This window comes from Tetrao urogallus (assembly GCF_951394365.1).
Source record: "Tetrao urogallus genome assembly, chromosome: 6".
In the NCBI taxonomy this organism is placed as follows: domain Eukaryota; kingdom Metazoa; phylum Chordata; class Aves; order Galliformes; family Phasianidae; genus Tetrao; species Tetrao urogallus.
This window is the reverse complement of record NC_136819.1, coordinates 9602328-9621709: the sequence shown is the minus strand read 5'-3', so window position 1 is coordinate 9621709 and position 19382 is coordinate 9602328. Positions and strand designations below refer to the sequence as shown.

Here is a 19382-nt window from a genome sequence, read left to right as displayed (position 1 = left end):
TATGAATCACAAGATTTTTAGTATCATTAGTTGTGCTGTAAAATCAGTGCTATACTTTTTCCTGGTCTGGCATCAGACAGAAACTTACGCATGCTCTCCCCTAAGCTGGAGTGTTTGCTACAAAGCCATTGACGTTACTTTTCTAATGGCAGATTGTGGAGGCCAGCCTACACAGAATTATCAGTGCAAATGTAGCTCATAAGGTAACTGCTAACGTGTTGACTGCTTCAGAAATCAGTGTAATACCTGTTTAAGTAGTGGCCTAGTGCTTCATAAGCGAGATTGCAATGAAAATTTCTAGCAGCATTGAGGATATTGAGGGATACTGTCCAGTTTGTATTAAGTTCTTTTTTTTTTTTTAATGGAAGCTAGGTGTGGACATAGACTTGAAAGAGCTAAAATTCAAACTGTGAATGTAACGTTATTGTCAAATTGCTTTATAATTTTTGTCTTTATTTTGAATAAGTACACGCTACCTTTGGAGTTGATAAATCAGCAAAACTTGACTGAATGGATAGAAATCCTGAAGACTGTTGTTGATAGAGATGTACCAGCTGTAAGTGTCTTTTGGCTATTATCTGTTTAATCTGAAATATTTTTCACTTGAATTTTTAAAAAGATATTCTTTCTGTGTGGTTTTTCTCAATAGATGCTAAGAAAATAATTTTAAAATGAATAGGATATTGTAAACAGGCCAGACAAGTTTTGAACATATGTAATGTGTGCAAGAGTTCTGTTTTCAAAGTGTAGCATAATTTATTTTGGCTTCTTGTTTCAATAATTTGATCATTTAAGCAGTGTACATCATGGGACTTATTTTTAGATGTGCTGTACTTCAGGCTTTTAAGTTAGAAGTGTGATATGCTAATTACAGTGTAAATTAAAGTAAGATATACTATTGGTTGTCCAAAAGTCATGTAATTTTTTTTTATTATTTTTTCCTAAAGGAAACTCTTCAAGTTGATGAAGATGATAGACCTGAGTTGCCTTGGTGGAAGTGCAAGAAGTGGGCTTTGCATATCTTAGCTAGACTTTTTGAGAGGTAACTTAGCTTCCCTCATAATTACCTTTAAGAACTCAACCAGATGATTAAGTCAGCAATAGCACTTCACACTTTAATTTGCATACTTGCTTCAAATTCTAGGTATGGGAGCCCTGGCAATGTTTCCAAGGAATACAATGAGTTTGCTGAAGTGTTCCTGAAGGCGTTTGCTGTTGGTGTTCAGCAAGTAAGAAACAGAAGCTGGGGAGCATTGAGATAGGTGTAGAGTTTGTGACCATTTCTTCCTTCTTGTTCTCTTAGAGCAAGTTTATAAAACGTCTCAGGAGTTTTTCTACAATCTGTGTGCTTGTATTAGTTCTGAAATTTGTTTACTTGAAAGGAATTAGATTGCAAATAGACTGTATGCAAAATCTGAGGGAGTTGAAGGCTTTCTTGATTTCAATGAAGAAAGGAACACTTTTCATTTCAGTTTCCTAAATTTTTTTTTGTTTTTCGTTCCTGATGAAATTCTAATGATTTGTAGGACTTAATACTCGAGTGTTTCTCACCCTTTTGCTATGGATGAACAGATATAAATGTATGTTGGGATTACTGATCATTCAAGTATAAACTGGAAGCATACTACTAATGTTAATATCTTACAAGTATTCCTCATTGACTGTCTAGCCTGTATTATTTTAATGTGTATGTCACACCAAAAAAATCCAGCATTTTTTTTCTGGATAAACTACTTCAAGCTTGACCCAAACAGGCTTGACCTACCCAGCTGGAATACCTTGATTCTTAACCCTTGTGTTTGTGGTTCTTTTGCTCAAGATGTTTTTTGTTTCGAAAGACCCGATGAACCAGTACTAAACACTGGTTGAACTCTACTGCCTGCTTGTTCCTTTATACAGTTGTAGAATTTGTTCTGCCATTTCCCTGCAGCCTGCATCCTACATATTGCCTCTTCTCACTTCATCTTACCTCTTCTCTTATTCTTTGCTTTAATTTTTTTTTCTTTGTTGCATCTGAACAGTGGGAGGTGATTACTTTGATATGTTAAAAGAAACTGGAAATGTTTGTCCAGGAACACTTTTTTAGCATGGCTTTAAAGACCATTTGTTGATCCTCAGTTTTGTCTTCATTTTCAAGGACTGTAGCTCATTTTTTTTCATTGAATATTGATGAATTTAGGCTTTCCAGTGTGTCAGTCTGTTTAACTGGAGAATCATTTCTAAATTAAAAATGGACAAAAAAAGCCCAAGCAACTTCAAATTCTCCTGAAACTCAAATGCACCAGCAAACTAGATCTTCTTGCATAAACTTCCACAAAGAACATTGTGATACCATAAGTCCTCTTTCACCAAAGTTCCAAGATTATTTTTTTGCTGAGAAAGAAGAGCCTTTAGTTTATATTTCTTACATACTGAACTGCTGCTGTGGTGTTCCTTAGGCCATGGAGCCCTTAGAGTATGGGTTACATACTTCAGTATATGTTAATAATAAGTTGATAGGCATGTTTTGTTGCTTGTGTTAAAATTTATAGAGAAAGTCTATCTGTTGAAAGTTATCTAGTCTGTGTGAGCTCACCATTTTAGTTTTTTGGAAATAATTTGTTTAAAGCGTGGAATAGAGGAAGCGGAGAGAATGGTTTGCTACTTAAAGAGGGTAGAGTTGGGTTGGATATAAGGAAAAAGACTTTTGCAGTGAGGATGATGAGACACTGGAACAGATTGCCCAGAGATGTGGTGGATGCCCCAACCCTGGAGGCTTTCAAGATTAGATGGACCAAGCTCTGAGCAGCCTGATTGAGCTGTGGGTGTCTCTGGTTGTTGCAGAGGAGTTGGACTAGATGGCTTTTAAAAGGTCCCTTCCAACTCTAAGGATTCTGTGATTTTGATAAATGTAAAGAAGTAAAATGCATCCGGCAGTTGTTTGGATGTTCAGTCATTTTTGATTTTGCCCTGTTGGACTTAATTTTTTTTAATGAATAACACTTCCTTTAGTTCCGATTTCAAGAAGCACATTCATTTTTAGCATGTACTGATGATTTACTGGTTTTTGAACGTTGCAAACAATCACTGTCACTTTAAGATGTTGTTTGCAGAGGATTGATTGTTTTCTCTTTTTAGTTTGCTCACAAGTGTTTGTGTTCTTCTGTAATTCTTGAAGCAGCTTCAAGTCTCTCAGAACTTCCTCTCTATTCATTTCCTATCCTAAATCACTGTCTGATACCACCAAGACCTTGTACTGAGGTGAGGCTAGCAGCTAGTAATTCCTTTAAGTCCAGGAGGCTTTTATACTTCTGCTATACTCTGCACTTGTGCAGCTTCTCCTCAAGCACTGTTAGCAAGTTTAGTACAAGAACTTAGAACTGTTGGAGCATGTGCAAAGGAGACAAGAAGGATAGTGATTGCTCTAGAGGGCTCAAGGAGTTGCTGGGATCCCTTAGTTTGCTCAGCTCGGAGCAGAGGAGCTGAGGGGAGGCCTGATGGTGGCTGCAGCTCCTCACTGGGAGGGGAAGGGCAGCGCTGAGCTCTGCTCTGTGTGACAGCGGCAGGGCATAAGGGAACGGCATGGAGCTGTGCGAGGGGAGGGATGGGGGGCTAGGGAAAGGTCTGCACCAGAGGACAGTGGGCATGGAATGGGCTCATTGCTCTCCATAGCCATGCACTCTTCATGCAGTGTCACTGTTGTAATGTAGTGCGTAGACAAGGACGGAAGACTGACATGGTGCATTTTACCAGTCTGGTGTTCAGACGTGAATTTATGCCTCTAAACGTTAGCAAGATAAAGCAATAAACCTCATAGAAAAAGGCTCCCTAAACTGTGGTGATTAATTAGCATTAACGTTTTCTTTTTAGAAGATTGCGTGCTTAAAAAATACTCAGTACCTGATATGAGCTTCAAGTTGCTTTATAAAATTAACAATGACATTTAGTAGATTAGTCAGTCCCCATTTTAATCTAATGAGTAAACATTTAAGATGCGTTTTGAGAGGTTCTGCTGTAGGATTGTGATGGGATTGTGTCATTTGTCAAGTTAAAATAATATTCAGTACAAACTATTAATTAGGTATGATTTTTCTAGGTGTTGCTGAAGGTGTTGTATCAATACAAGGAGAAGCAGTACATGGCTCCTAGAGTTCTGCAGCAAACGCTGAACTACATTAATCAAGGAGTGTCACATGCAGTCACCTGGAAGAATTTGAAACCTCATATTCAAGTAAATCACTTTCTGAATTTAATACTTAGATGAGTCAGTAGTACATTAATCTGTAGTACGGTGTCTCTGTCGTTGCTAGAAATAAACTTTTGGGAACCTCTGCTGTAAATTACCTGTGAAAAGAGTTTAAGCCTGTTTAATTAAGTTTTTTCTTGATGAATGAGCAAAGCTAACTAGCTGTTATTTTTTTTTCTGCTACAAGTCTTTCATATTTTACCAATTGAAAGATTATATGGCTGTACAGCAACATAACAAATTTTGGAGATGGTGATAACTACTGGATTTATCACATTGAGTCATCTCCATGCAACATAAGTCAGAGAAAACTTTCTTAAGGCACTGCAGAAAATCCACTGTTTTCAAATACTCTGAGAATGTTACCATGTTGCATCTGAACTGAAGAAGAGCAAAATCTGATTCTTGTTGAACATAGGACAGATTACAGAGATTGATTTATCAGTACTAGTTTGTTTTCAATTTTCTTTTTTAATTGCAGGGGATTATCCAAGATGTGATTTTCCCATTGATGTGCTATACAGATGCTGATGAGGAGCTTTGGCAAGAAGATCCATATGAATATATTCGCATGAAATTTGGTAAGAATTAGGAATGTCTTCACATTAAAATTTAACTTTGTGTGAAGAGGCTTTTTTGTGTGTGTGAGAACAGGCATGACTTGAATCTTTCAAAAAAGAAAATGGTAGAATGATACAATTTCATGTAGTTAACTTTTAGATGGATTGGCCCATGTGACAGATACCATAGGATGTTTCAGCAATGATGCAGTTGTTTCTGCATTTGTAAAGTAGCTGATTTTGTCATTTACATTATTTCTTTTGGAAAAGTCAAACAGTCCAGGTCTAGCTTGCATTTTCATGAGTTTAATGTTACTAAAAGTTTATGGTTTGCACTAGCTAGTATTTTAAAATTATAGAATTATAGAATGGCCTGGGATGAAAAGGACCACAATGATCATCTAGTTTCAACCCCCCTGCTATGTGCAGGGTTGCCAACCACCAGACCAGGCTACCCAGAGCCACATCCAGCCTGGCCTTGAATGCCTCCAGGGATGGGGCACCCATAACCTCCTTGGGCAACCTGTTCCAGTGTGTCACCACCCTCTGTGTGAAAAACTTCCTCCTCATATCTAACCTAAACTCCCCCTGTCTCAACTTAGGCTCTTGGTGTTCTTATGATGTTGATGAATTTCAAATATGCTGTAGTTCAGAGCAGATGTACCATAATGGTAAATGACATGGCATGAAATAAGCCTCACCTTCTAGCCTTGTTTAGTTTTACTCCTCTTTCAAGGAGTTTATTTATAAGCCAGTTATAATAATTATAAGCAGCTCTTTCAGGCCATGGAAGAAAGGAGAATCTTCACGCTTCCTGAACAAGTTCTTTCTTTTTCCTAGGATTTTTATGTGGTTAGAACAAGAAATTGTTACGGTTTTGGAGATTCCTTGTCCCTTAGGTCAGAGGGACCTGTAAACAATATAGGTATTATACATGGCTCTGATAATCCTTTTCTACAGGGGAAAAAAATGCATTTTTGGCTGAACCAGTTACATGCCCTTAATGATGCAGCAGATAATGTAGGAAAGCATACAGTGATGTCTAGTTAAAAATATTTATTCTAATAATGAGGGAAACAAATATTTATTCTAATAATGAGGGAAACAAAGTTTCAGATTAGGTATGCAGAGCCAGTGATCACGAAAAACGTCAGAGATGCAACTGTGAGAAATGTCCAACTCACTGCTACTGTTGTCTGATCTTGAAATATCTGTAATAAGAAAGCATGATGAACCACTTGAAATAAAACTGGAAAATTGTTTTGTTTTGTTTGAAACCATTAGATAGCATTAAGATAATTATTTACATCAAAAGACTAAAACATATAGCTGTTCTGTTTATTTAATAGATGTATTTGAAGACTTCATTTCACCAACAACTGCTGCTCAGACATTATTGTTTACATCATGTAGTAAAAGGAAAGAGGTAAGCCATACAAGGATTTTGCTGAAACACGGTGCTACTTTGGTTTACCTTGTAAGCTGTATTTACTTGCTGAAAGAATTACTGAGAAGCTTTATTTTTTAACCCTCTCATATTGTAGCACAGTGAAATTTGCCGTTTACCTCAAATATTTTGTTTGCACTAGTCTGTTTTTTGTTTGTCACTTCCTCTGGGACCCATATATCAAGAATGTTATGTCTTACAACTGATGCATAAAACAGAATCAGAACACCAGGCTTGGATCAGGTTGTTAGACATTCACACAATTTCAGAGCACTGAGAATGGTATGTGCCATGACTGGCTGAAATACTTTGTCTGTGTATTCAATCTAGGTCTTGCAGAAGACAATGGGCTTTTGCTATCAGATTCTTACGGAGCCAAATGCTGACCCTCGTAAGAAAGATGGTGCTTTACATATGATTGGTTCCTTAGCTGAAATTCTTCTAAAAGTAAGTGTAATTACTAGGTTTTGCCCAAGTTCAGCTGTGACTGACTTGTAAGTTCTTTTAAATTCTCTACTTGTAGTAAGAATTGCTGTGCTGTTTTCTTTGCTGTACTGTTTAACTACATTCCTTCTTTGTGGAGGAAAGGAGAACAATCCATCCAATGAGGGGCTGATGACTTAACAAGATCTTTTCTGTGTAGAAGAGCAGAAATAAAATGAAATCAGTGAACTTTGTCAATTAGCGTGGCAGTGAATAAGAAACAGGTCTTTCATTTGTGTTTGGACCATGACTGAGAGGTTTCTCAGACCCCTTTTGCTTTTGGTATCAGGGTAACGTACCACGAAACAAAAGCCTTTTCTGAGAGGCTGTGAATCATGGGGGAAAAGCGAACAATTTTGTCTGAAAATGTCAAGGTGGTTCTATGTAAAGTTTGAGTAAAATCTGGGATTCCTGTTGCTTGATGTTTTTATTAAAGGGGAAAGTTAAGCGTGAGGGTTTTTAAGTTCTCATACTATATAAGTTCAGACTTCTGTATGTGCCATTTTTATTGTATTGGGAATACGTTTTGATGTGTAATTGTAAACTGATAAACGCTTCTGTTATTATTGCAACAGAAAAAAATATATAAAGATCAAATGGAATATATGCTGCAGAATCACGTGTTCCCTCTCTTCAGCAGTGAGCTGGGTTACATGAGAGCACGGGTAAGAAAGCCTAAAATTTAATGTTAAGACACTTTTTTAGCTCTAGACTTAAGGAATATTAAGTTACTTTTTCCTTTAATGGGTGCATTTCCTTCTGTGCCTGTGGTAATATGAATGCTTGTATCAGTGCTTAGTCTTTGTGTATGATTATGAACAGCTGCTGTGTGGCTATGAAATGGCTGCAGGACTGTGTGCATAGCTGTCCATCTGTGTCTGGTGGTATAGTCTATTTGTGTTCTACACTTAGACTGTACTGCTCACACAAAACCTGTGGCCAAAGATGAACTCGAGATCATAGTACTGGTCTAGTGATGTCTGAATGACGTGCCTCCCACTGGCCAGCCTCCATACTCTCAGACATCTTCATCCTATAAGTTCTGTGGTATCATTACTCAGCATTACTTTTATTTCACATTTAAGAATTTCCATGGGTTCTAGTATGTGGATAGTCAATAATCCTGGTTTTAATTTTATAGCACTAAAATTACTCAATGTTGGTGATTTTTTTTGTTTTTTTTTTTCTTTCAGGCTTGTTGGGTTCTTCATTATTTTTGTGAAGTCAAATTTAAGAGTGACCAGAATCTCCAAACAGCTTTAGAACTCACAAGACGGTGTCTGATAGATGATAGGGAAATGCCTGTGAAAGTGGAAGCTGCAATAGCACTACAAGTTCTGATCAGTAATCAAGAGAAAGGTAGCCCTCATTTTATAAAATTATGACAAGCTTAGGGTGTATAAAAAATAGTAGTTTTTGTTCTAGCAGGCTTTATGTTGCTTAATATTCCTGAAGCTGGTGTAAAAACAATGCAAACATAGATTCTGTATCAAATGTTTTGCTGATTTGACAGAAATGCTTATATACCTCTTTTTGTTTGATTAAAACTTGTGTTAGTAAGTAATCTTGCATTCCATGGATTATGGAACTCTGTGGCCTTTGTTAGTTCAGTTGTGAGCCTCTTGCTATAGCTTTTTAAATTAAAAATCTCAACGTCACTACTGTTGTAATGATTTGTACTACTCATTTTTATGGCATATTGATGCCAAAACACTAAATATTAAGTATACATTTACATGCTTACACTAGTATTGTAGTTGTGTAAGAGTGATACTGTCAGATATTAATTTCCACTTTTTTTTTTTTTTTTGCAGCTAAAGAATATATCACCCCTTTCATTAGGCCTGTAATGCAAGCTTTACTTCATATTATAAGAGAGACTGAAAATGATGATCTTACTAATGTGATTCAGAAGATGATCTGTGAATATAGTGAAGAAGTTACCCCAATTGCAGTAGAAATGACACAGCACCTGGTAAGGCTTGGAAAGTTGTTTTATATGTGGGAGATGGATCTGCTGAGGTGCATGAATACAAGTAATTTCCTTTTACATTTAGACTTTTTTTCCCTCAAAAGTGGGTTTCATAACTAGAACTAAATGGATGTTTCTAGGAATTGTAGCAATCTTTGAGAAACCTTTATCCATGTTTTCTTGTGAAAGTGTTATTGAATTTTGGTAGCAGTTGCACAAAAGAAGTTGAATCTTCAGGTAAGTTATTTGCAGCAGAGATTAAGCTGTATCTAGCAAGTTGTACTAGTAGTTTCGGTAGCAGAGTTCAGGTCAGTGCTAGACTATTCAAGGCCCTTACCTCAAAGTTAAGACTGAATGGTTTGCATGTCCTCCTTGAGAGTACCTGCAAACTGATCCAATCTAATTCATAGTCCTTGTCTCAGAAAACTAGATAGTGCAACTGTATTACTTGTCATGGATGGATAAGGGATGGCAGTTCAACTGGCTTAATTTTCCAACTTAATCAGTCATGAGAACAAACTGTGGAATGAAGCAGTCATCTTAATATTTTCTTAACAGAACATCTTAGATTATTTCTGTGGAATGCCAAACTTGCACAATTGTTCTTCACCTCCAAGTATATCCTCACTGAATGACATTTATGGGTTGTTTTGTTATTATGTGCAGGCAATGACGTTTAACCAGGTGATCCAGACTGGACCTGATGAGGAAGGCAGTGATGACAAAGCAGTGACAGCAATGGGAATCTTGAATACTATTGATACACTTCTCAGTGTAGTTGAAGATCACAAGGAAGTATGTATATTTTACTTTCAAAACTAATACCTATAGTCTGAGCCACTGGAAAGTCTTTTGTAGTTCTTGTGTATCTGACATTAATTAGTTGGAAAACTATCTGTAGCGAAAACTTTCTTAAAACAAAGAACAGTGGCAGTCTGTATTGTGTTTCTGACATAATAGATGGACTAACTTCCAGCTGGAATACAGCTTGTTTTAAATATGCCACTGCTGATTATAAACTTTCTTGACAAAGTCAGCTATTGCATTTTGATAACTAATGACAGGATACTTTGACTTAAACAGTTAAGTAATAAATTGTACTCTTAAGAGCTCTGAAGGTTTTACTAAGGAAACACAATACAAATTGTGTGTCCAAGGTGTAACAATCCAGAGTTATTAGTGCAATAAACAAAGGACCAGTTATGCTTATAGACTTGGCTGCTGAAGCTGCCAAACAAGCATTTACTTGTTTCTGTTGGCAAATGGATGAAATGGGATGAATATCTAACAATATGCTAATCCTGAGGAGCTCCCTTGTAAGAAATTGATCAGTAAGCATTTATACTTAAAGACCTCTTATACTGGATGGTCAGGTAGGTTTTTCATTCAATTAGTCTCAAATCCCGTTCTGCATAGCTAAGACCAGAAACTCCATCTTTATTCCAGTGCAGAGTGAGTGCTGTAAATGTCACATTATTGATTTTTTTTTTGTTAGCTGTTCCACAGACTGAGAAGTTATTGTTGGTCAGACGATACAGACCTGTAGACCAGCACTGAAGTTCATGTAGTACGCAACCAATCAGTCCCAGTTAGTTTTAGGGTTCCTCTGAAATTTCACTTTTCTGAAACAGCACGTACTTCCTTCAGCTTTCATTGCTGAGGTCTTTGAGGTGTACGTGGGTTCCATGTGTTCTGATAGTTCTCTGAAGTGGCACAGAATTATGGCATAGACTTGTCACAGGCTTTTTTTAAAGGGCACACTGTAATAAACTGTAAAGATTTTTTTTCCAGGGTTCACAGAGTATTCCAAAAATACCTCCTTTTAAAAGTGGTCTTAAAAATTGTCATCCAGGTGCATTGTGTTCTAAAATGTGAGAAGGTTTATGTTTCTAGAAGAAGGTATTTTGTAAAGACAAAGAAGTTGGAATAATTTTAAAATTGTTTAATTTCAACTCCAAAGTACTGCAAACAGTCATAAATCTTTTTCATTTTCTTGCTTCTTCAGATTACTCAGCAGCTGGAAGGGATCTGCTTGCAAGTGATTGGAACAGTTTTGCAGCAGCATGTATTAGGTATGTGTACTTGTATTTGCTTAAGTTTTCAGTAGCATGGGACGGGCTTTAAAATTTGTCTCCATTTCTGTTTCTTTTAGAATTCTATGAGGAGATATTTTCCTTGGCTCATAGTTTGACCTGTCAGCAAGTTTCTGCACAAATGTGGCAGCTTCTTCCTCTTGTTTTTGAAGTCTTTCAGCAGGATGGCTTTGATTATTTTACTGGTAGGTAGTATAAATCAGAAAGCCGTATGGTTTCATCTATGATTTCACACAGAAAAGTGGATTACATCTTTATTGAAACGTTTAGGAGAAATCTGAAGTGTTCTCACTTGCAGATACTTAATTGTGAAGACAGAGTTTTTGCTAAGGCAACTCTGTGTAGATAAATGCTTACCTTGAAAAACATTAGGCACAGATCATGATAAACTTAGTAATATGTAGCTTTCAACCTGGTTTTGTCAGCTATTCTGTTCATAAAACATGAAAACAAATTAACTTATTATTCTTATCACAGATATGATGCCTCTCTTGCATAATTACGTTACTGTTGATACGGATACACTTCTGTCAGACACGAAATACCTTGAAATGATCTACAGTATGTGCAAGAAGGTAAGTAGGTGACTTTGTGATCATGATCTGTGATCTCTGAAGTAATACATACTTTAGATGGGTACTTTTTTCTACAACAGTAGACTCTGAGACTAGAGATTCTGACATGTGCTCTTAAAACAGTGCTCTTTAGCATCTTTTGTGAATCCACACGTTGTGATGTTATTGCTGACAAATATAGAGATTACATGAAATTTTAGATATATTTTTGCTAAAAAGGAAAAATAAAATGTAAACAACAAAAGCAGATTAAACAACCCTTTTTTGTGCACATCTTTTTTAATACAGTTTCTATATTGGCATACATTGTGTGTGTGTGTGTGTGTGTGTGTGTGTGTGTGTGTCTCTATCTCTATTGCTAAGGACCTATAATTTAATCTGGGGTTTTTAACCTTGCTACAGCTAGTATACCAAATACTATATGTATGCTGGAGATCTGAAATATGTTAGCTAAAACAAGTGGAGATGGAAAGTAGAGGGATAAGAATAGAAATCTGTTTTACCAAGGTTATATGAGATCAGTGACTGAAGCTGAGAGTAGAATGGGGTGGTTCTGACTGTTGCCAATCTTTATTTGAAGAGAAGTTGCAATCAGGTTGGTTGTAAATACTACTTAGTGTATTGTGGGGAAAAAAAGCAAAAACCTCTTAGTGTATTATGAGGTGAGCACGGTGAATCTGGCACAAAAGCTGTAGATATATCATCTCCCAAAGAATATCCTAAATATTTTTTGAAAACAAAAAATACAGGATACATGAATGCTTAAGATAAATTTTTATTTTGTGTATGGAAATAAATCCAAGTGGCAGCTGGTTGTGAATACAGTTAATGTGATGAGGTCAGTGTGCATAGAGTTATTTAACGTTAGTTCAGGTAGGTTTGTTTCAACTGCTTTCAGCAATGTTATATTCTCTGTGGTTCTAACAGTGAGCCATTGCTGTAGATTTGGCTTCTTCACTGATGGGTGTTTATACAAGCATTGTAAATTGGGTACATTTATGATGGCTTTTCAAAGCAAAGCAGCATGTTGAAAATACCTCTTGAAGTGATGCAATAAAAAATAATTACTTTTCAGGTCCTGACAGGAGTTGCTGGAGAAGATGCAGAATGTCATGCAGCAAAACTATTAGAAGTAATTATTCTTCAATGTAAAGGGCGTGGAATTGATCAGGTTGGTAACTTTGGTTGATACTGCTAATATTAAAAAGACTTTTTTTCCTCAAATATGAATTGATTACCTGTTAACGTGAAAATTTCTGTTACAAGAAGCTTGTGTAGGGTGACTAATGATCCTGTCTTCTCCTTCAGTGTCACAAATCCTACCGTGCAGTTAACAGCACTAAGAAAATAGTTACTGCACACTTCATCTCCAGGATTTAGGATGCTGCAAAACTCAGTATAAAGTGTTTTCATGAATCTGGAAGAGAACTGTTTTAGGAGCATCTTAGCTAAAAGTTGATTAATTTTATTCTAAGGTAATTATAGTGAATGTTGATGAAAATGATTCAATCTGTCAAGTTAGTAGTCTTTAAATACGAATGAAAATGAAGTTCTTAGAATCCTAATTAATATCACAGAGGAGCCAGGGATTTCATTAAGTGTGAATGGAAGTTGGGATTTGAGAGGTGCATTTGTGTGCTTCCTTTGTGTATATGGCAAGTAATAGCTATGTAGGCCACTCTGAAAGTAATGCCCCCTATTTACTTCCATGGAAACTAGATCAGATACAAAGAGCATAATAACACTATTTGACAGAGCAAATTCTCAGCTGCAGAACATCGTTTTTCAATGTAGTCACTGTAGTCAATGTGTATACGTAACGAAAATATCTGCACCAGTGGAGGTGACCCACTGTCACATAGCTGAACCGCGTTGTGTACCATCTACCTACCATCTCACTGTGTTCACAACCACTGTCTGGCCTCCATAAATGTTCAGCAAGCATTGATGAATGTCAGTGGATGCCATTTCTTTCTGTGAGGAGGAGTTGGAGGGCACCCCTTTGCTCCCTGCACATATCCGTTTCAGACGCCTGTAGTCACACTGCCCCGCTGCTGCCACCTGTCACACTGCAACAACATGTAGGGGGATGTTGGTGGGAAGGTTCAGCCTCTACTGCCAACCCACCAACATCTGCCTCTGACACTGTGGGCCAACATAATAAAGCAGGAGGCATTGCTTTCAGACCAGCCCTCCTATATCAGTAGCATGGCATGGTTTTTTTCCATGCTTGTGGGCGTTGGAAATTCTGGTTTTAACTTATTTGAAGGAAAAACTTCTATAGCAAACCTTTTTTAGTGTGCCATCTATGAAGAGTAATTCTTTTAATAGTTGTCATCTTGGAACATTGGCCGTGTCCATTGACTTGTTTATTTTTTTTACTATCCACAACTCAAAGCCACAAAGACTGAGTTCCTGGGCCTCTTTTTTAAAAGACAAGATTAAAATACTAGGGATTTACTTCTGCTGTCCATAATGTCACAAAATCCAAATCGTGTATGGAGTAGACATAATAACTTTTCATGTTTTTATTTCATCTTCATTCATATGTGACTTCTGCTGGCTGTGAACAATTATTTCCATTTCACACCTTATGTATTTATGTGCCAGTCTGGTTTTTCAGCCATTTCTGGAGTCTGAAATAAAGAACTGATTTTGACCACTAAGTTTATAATGGTTCTCGCTCTTCAGTGCATACCCTTATTTGTGGAAGCTGCTTTAGAGAGATTGACCAGAGAAGTGAAAACAAGTGAACTACGAACAATGTGCCTCCAGGTTGCCATAGCTGCTTTGTATTACAATCCTCATCTATTATTAAATACGTTGGAAAATCTTCGTTTTCCCAATAATGTGGAGCCTGTCACTAATCACTTCATAACACAGTGGCTTAATGATGTGGACTGCTTCTTGGGGTGAGTGTTTCTAATCTTCAAAGTTATTCTCTAAGGTACATCTCTATATTATCTGATCATACTGGAATTTGTAATTTGCACGCTGTTTTGTTTTACAGACTTCACGACAGAAAAATGTGTGTGCTTGGCTTGTGTGCTCTCATTGATCTGGAGCAAATACCACAGGTTTTAAATCAAGTTGCTGGCCAGATCCTGCCAGCTTTTATCCTTTTATTTAATGGATTAAAAAGAGCTTATGCCTGTCATGCGGAGCATGAAAATGACAGTGATGATGATGATGAAGCTGAAGAAGATGAGGAAACAGGTATGGAGACTGAAGATCCATTGTTATGTTCTGTTTTTCATGTTTCCTGGTGGATACGTGGAGTTGTTTTTCGTGGAATTCTTCAGAGTTCCCTAATTCCTAAACTCAAAGCTGAGACAGAGCATTAGACATCTTTTAACATCTTTCAAGCATATCTGCTTGCTTTCCTGTCACTCTTAGAAGCTGACTTCCACAACTGGGTCTCCTCAAAGTTGTTGTCAAGCTGGCTTTTGTGTATGGATGCTGTCAGCACTGAAAATTAGTGCTGGGTCCTGTTTTCTCTTTGGCTAAGTGGTTAGAGTGAGTAGAAGGAGTTTGCTGTGCTTCATTGTACAGTTTGGACTAATATATATTACAAATTGTCCCATGAAATGCTGGAGATGTAGATGTATATTGAAATGGATCGTAGTCAGAATGGTTTGAGTAGGAAGGGACCTTTTAAAGGTTTGGTTCTTACTGCCCTGCCCTGGGCAGAGGCAGTTTGCTCCAAGCTCCAATTACAGTCAGATAATTGAGAAGGTAACAGTTCTTAGTTTTTTTCTTAAGCAAGGATTTCTCATTTCTCATGGTCTGAACTTCATCAGCTTTTATAGACTTTTTTCTCTATACAGTGTTGTCCCAGGCTTTCACCTTTTTTACATATTCTTTATTTGAAGATAAAAATTATGTGCAATTTCTCCCTATGTGTTTTTCATCTTTTCTATACAATGCTTAAGCTTTTCTCTCTTGCTTCGTTTTGCTTTTTATGTTGTCATCCTGATGTCTTTGAATGTTTGAAGCACTTTCTGCATTTAAGTGTTTTTCATCTGTCTAGTTGAAGGCAGGTCTCTTTTTGATCTCTGCTATTGACTTCTGGATTCCCCAAATCATTACACATTGTTAATCCTGTTACTTTTTGTAGTTCTCACGCATCATTTCCAAGTCCCTTTTGAAGACCCCTTTAAATATCTGTTGGCAAATTATCATTATTATTATTAATTAAACATCAAATTGTTTCAAACATCCTTTGGAGTACCAATAGTGCTTTGTTTAGTTTTAGCAAGTTGCTTTTCAACACTAACTGTATGTATGTTTATATATCTTTTTAACTGTTCTTGAGATTAAGCATTTTTGTGTGTGGTATCTCACTCAGAGGAACTGGGGAGTGATGAAGATGACATTGATGAGGATGGCCAAGAATATCTAGAAATTCTAGCAAAGCAGGCAGGTGAAGATGGAGATGATGAAGACTGGGAAGAAGATGATGCTGAAGAAACTGCTTTGGAAGGCTATTCCACAATTATTGATGATGAAGACAACCCCGTTGATGAATATCAGATATTTAAAACAATTTTTCAGAGTAAGTAATTTTATTTTCTTTTCTGGACAACAAATTACATTTTAACTTAATTTTATCCTGTCATTGTGAACCAGAACTTGCTGAAAGCTTTCCAGTATATGGTTTGAATTAAGTGAGTTCTTTGAAAAAGGGGAGAGTGTTGCCATCATTTCTCTTTCAGAGAAATGGGAGCTCTCGGAATGAATTTGTTGTGGGAGGGAAGCAGAGAGATGTCTTGGATTGGGATGTCTTGGATTATGTAATCCTGACAGGGTTTATCAGAATATAGTTTTGATGCAAATGGCAGTGAGTTAATATGCTTTGAGTTACAGGACATTTTAATGAACAAACACCTTTTGTTTTTGTTTCCTTTCTCTTGCAGCAATTCAGAATCGTAACCCTGTGTGGTACCAAACTTTGACACAGGGCCTTAATGAAGAACAGAGGAAACAATTGCAGGACATAGCAACTCTGGCAGATCAGAGGCGGGCAGCACATGGTATTTTTTCCCCTTTATACAATTAAGTGATTCTTTAGCTTTAGCTGCCTGTAAGTCAAGCCTAATAACGTTTTCATCAAAGCAGGCTTGTTTTACAGTCTGGAGATGCTTGAAAAGTGTAAAGATTGCCAGGTCACAAAGCTTTAGTGCATAATTTGTATGGAAAACCACGTGTGTATGAAATGGTAGAGATGCCTCAATGAAGAATTGTTATAATTTGGATTATATATTATATACTTCATTATACATATGGAAGTATATATTATATAGTTGGTTATAATGTTGAACTTGAAAACAATTATTGACATGAAAGTGGATGAACTTACAGGTATGGTAACAAGCAAACATGTTACACAACCAGTAGAGTATTTTGTGATGTGACTTGATGCAGCTGGGATAGCCTCTGATTCTGTAGGTGGGAAAACACTTGCTCAAAAACTAGCATCCATCTATAAAGCTACATTGTTAAATCTATTAAATATTTCAAAATGCTATTCTTCAGAGAAGATAATACGGATTGAGGCTTTTAAATATATGGAAATGGGCAAATATTCATGGCTTTTTTATTAACTTCCTTATTGTTTGAGAGTATCAGTCTCTGAAGTCAAGGCTGCATTTTTGTCTAGCTCATATTCTGCATCTTATTGTAGTAAGGTGCTTCAGATTAGAAGTTCAGAAAGCTTTCAGTAAAAAGCTCAGTACTGAGTAATCATTTGATAATATTTTTTTGTCAGAAAATAGCCAGATGTATGGCAGAGCTTAAGTGTCTGCAGTGACCCTCTCTGATGGATGGAAACTGCAGTCTCGCTGTGTTCTTGTGCATTTTATGAATAAGAATGTATTTTTTTTTTTCCCAACTGCTTATTGGTAGAACAGATGAGGTTCAGGTTGTGAAGTTGAACTTAAGGAGGTAGATCCTCGCAGGAAATTCTTACGTACTAACAGAGCATGTTGGTCTCCATTCTGGCTTCCTACCAGACCTAATAGGAGGATCTGGAATCTTATCTGTCTCACTGTGTAGCTAAGAAAAATCTCCATATGCTAAGAGAAACTCGCCTTCTGTACTCCAAGCGACCAGGAGCGAACAAAGCCGTGTTGCCTTGGTTGTGTTCTCTCCTTGTCCCTCATGAGCCATGGCAGCATTTTTCTGGCCTTTTTCAAATGAAACAGTCCAAGTGCAGATCCTCTGGATAATGAGTTGTATTTCCAGAAAGAGACCAAGTTTTTACCAACCTGTTTTTGAGCTCTCCTTTCGCTAGAGCTTGTAAAAAGATCAGAACTTGTAAAAGGCAATCTTGCTTTGATCTTTAAAGGATGTAACGTGCATCTAGTAAAAACAGATGGAGGGATGGATTTGTGAACCTCGAATGCCTAAAGGTCTTAAGGCGTGGTTGAAAATGAAACATGATAAACGTGGTGGTTTCTCTCAGAACTAAGCTTATTTCCGCTCATACTGTGGGGCTGATATAGGAACAAATGAAAGTTGAGCTGATATCTGTTTAGTGCTTTTGTTTGTAATGTGTGATCTGGTACTGGTCTGATGGACAAGTGTTTTAATCAGAAAGAAGTGGGCATCTGTCAGCAATTTTAGAAATCCAGCATTTGTTTAGGTCTTCCTTCAGAAACGTGGAATTACATGCTTGTTCCCAAAAGCTAAAGTGTGCTTGTTGGAAACATAAATGTCATTTATCATTTAAGCACAACTGTAAGTCTGCTGCTGGGGCCTGATGCATTTCTGCTTTGTGAGCACTGATTAATTTTCCTTCTATCTTTGTTCTTTTTAATTTTTTTTAGAATCCAAAATGATTGAAAAGCACGGAGGATACAAATTCAATGCTCCAGTCGTGCCAACTTCGTTTAATTTTGGAGGCCCCGCCCCAGGAATGAATTGAATTATCACTTTTCCTGCTACTGTGTGATTGTAGTGAAGAGCTTGTGTTCCTCCCAATAGTGGTTCCAGAATTGGTTCATGTTATCTACAGCTCACTCTAAACTAATTGATAAATAGATTGGACAAAAGCCCCAGATGTGGGACCTGATCATGCAGTCTAATACTGGAAAAAGCAAACTAGAGGGTTTTTTTTTTTTTTGAAGATAGGAAGAATCTGAATATAAAGCTTCAAATGACACACTTTGGAAATCGGAAATCAAGAGGGATGTCATGAAGGCAGCTTTTCTTTTTCTGAGGAAAAAAAATAGGCATGGGCTGCAGGACTATTTAAAATCTCATTTACAGTACAAGTTAGGAGGCAGACTTAATTTTTACACCTGTGGCGGTATGAGTATTTGCCCAACTTCCCTGTTCTCCCTTCCTTATTTGGGTGTCTATTCTTTCAGTGTAAATAAGGTAATCAAATAGCCTTACTTAATCTTCATCGTTTCCATTTATCAAGATTGTTCATATGTAGAATATTGGACACTTAATGTAGCACTACATAACTGATAAATCTGTAAATGAATTAGCACTTTCATATTGAAACAAGCCTGCTAGCCTATGTACAAAAATAGCAAAATGTTTGCTGTTTATAAAAAAATAAAAATAAAAAATAAGGGATGTATTGGGGAAAATAATTTCAAGTTATTAATTTAAAATGAACTAGCAGTTTTGTACCTGGTGACTTTGTGGTGCAGTCACCTCTGGCTGTGACTTGAATTCGGTTCTGTAAAAAAGGGGTTAGTGATATTTCATTGCTGCTAAAAAAGAAAAAAATAGCAACACCCTCTGTGTCCTTTGTTTTTCTTAAAGATCTCACTGTACGAGTTACAATTTGGATACAAATGTTCGTTGTAAGCACTGAGAAAGTGATCTTTTCTGAAGCATGTAAATTAGATGTGAAGTTCTGCTCTTAAATGAGTTGATTGAAGTGTGCGGATGAAACATCTATATATGCAATCTATTAAAAAAAAATAAGAATTTGGCTAACCTGGGCTTTGATCTATGAATGCAGTTCTTCCCATAATTCTGCAAAACCTTTTTTTCCCCCCCACCGTGGC

The 19382-nt window shown here is 36.9% G+C and overlaps 1 protein-coding gene across 1 annotated transcript in view; it reads left to right on the top strand.

Annotated features, from left to right (window-relative positions):
- Window positions 1-18280, top strand: part of IPO7 (importin 7) — a gene marked incomplete at its 3' end in the record, with an annotated part of 31755 nt that extends 13475 nt beyond the window's left edge. The window contains exons 6-25 of the mRNA XM_079537278.1: window positions 467-556; window positions 948-1042; window positions 1145-1229; window positions 4076-4210; window positions 4707-4806; window positions 6135-6211; window positions 6563-6679; window positions 7291-7380; window positions 7909-8074; window positions 8530-8690; window positions 9354-9482; window positions 10693-10759; window positions 10840-10965; window positions 11258-11355; window positions 12431-12526; window positions 14047-14267; window positions 14366-14571; window positions 15704-15910; window positions 16272-16388; window positions 18183-18280. Coding sequence (XP_079393404.1) covers window positions 467-556; window positions 948-1042; window positions 1145-1229; window positions 4076-4210; window positions 4707-4806; window positions 6135-6211; window positions 6563-6679; window positions 7291-7380; window positions 7909-8074; window positions 8530-8690; window positions 9354-9482; window positions 10693-10759; window positions 10840-10965; window positions 11258-11355; window positions 12431-12526; window positions 14047-14267; window positions 14366-14571; window positions 15704-15910; window positions 16272-16388; window positions 18183-18280 — 2481 coding nt within the window. The remainder of the gene's footprint in view (window positions 1-466; window positions 557-947; window positions 1043-1144; window positions 1230-4075; window positions 4211-4706; window positions 4807-6134; window positions 6212-6562; window positions 6680-7290; window positions 7381-7908; window positions 8075-8529; window positions 8691-9353; window positions 9483-10692; window positions 10760-10839; window positions 10966-11257; window positions 11356-12430; window positions 12527-14046; window positions 14268-14365; window positions 14572-15703; window positions 15911-16271; window positions 16389-18182) is intronic.
- Window positions 18281-19382: the final 1102 nt, after the last annotated feature.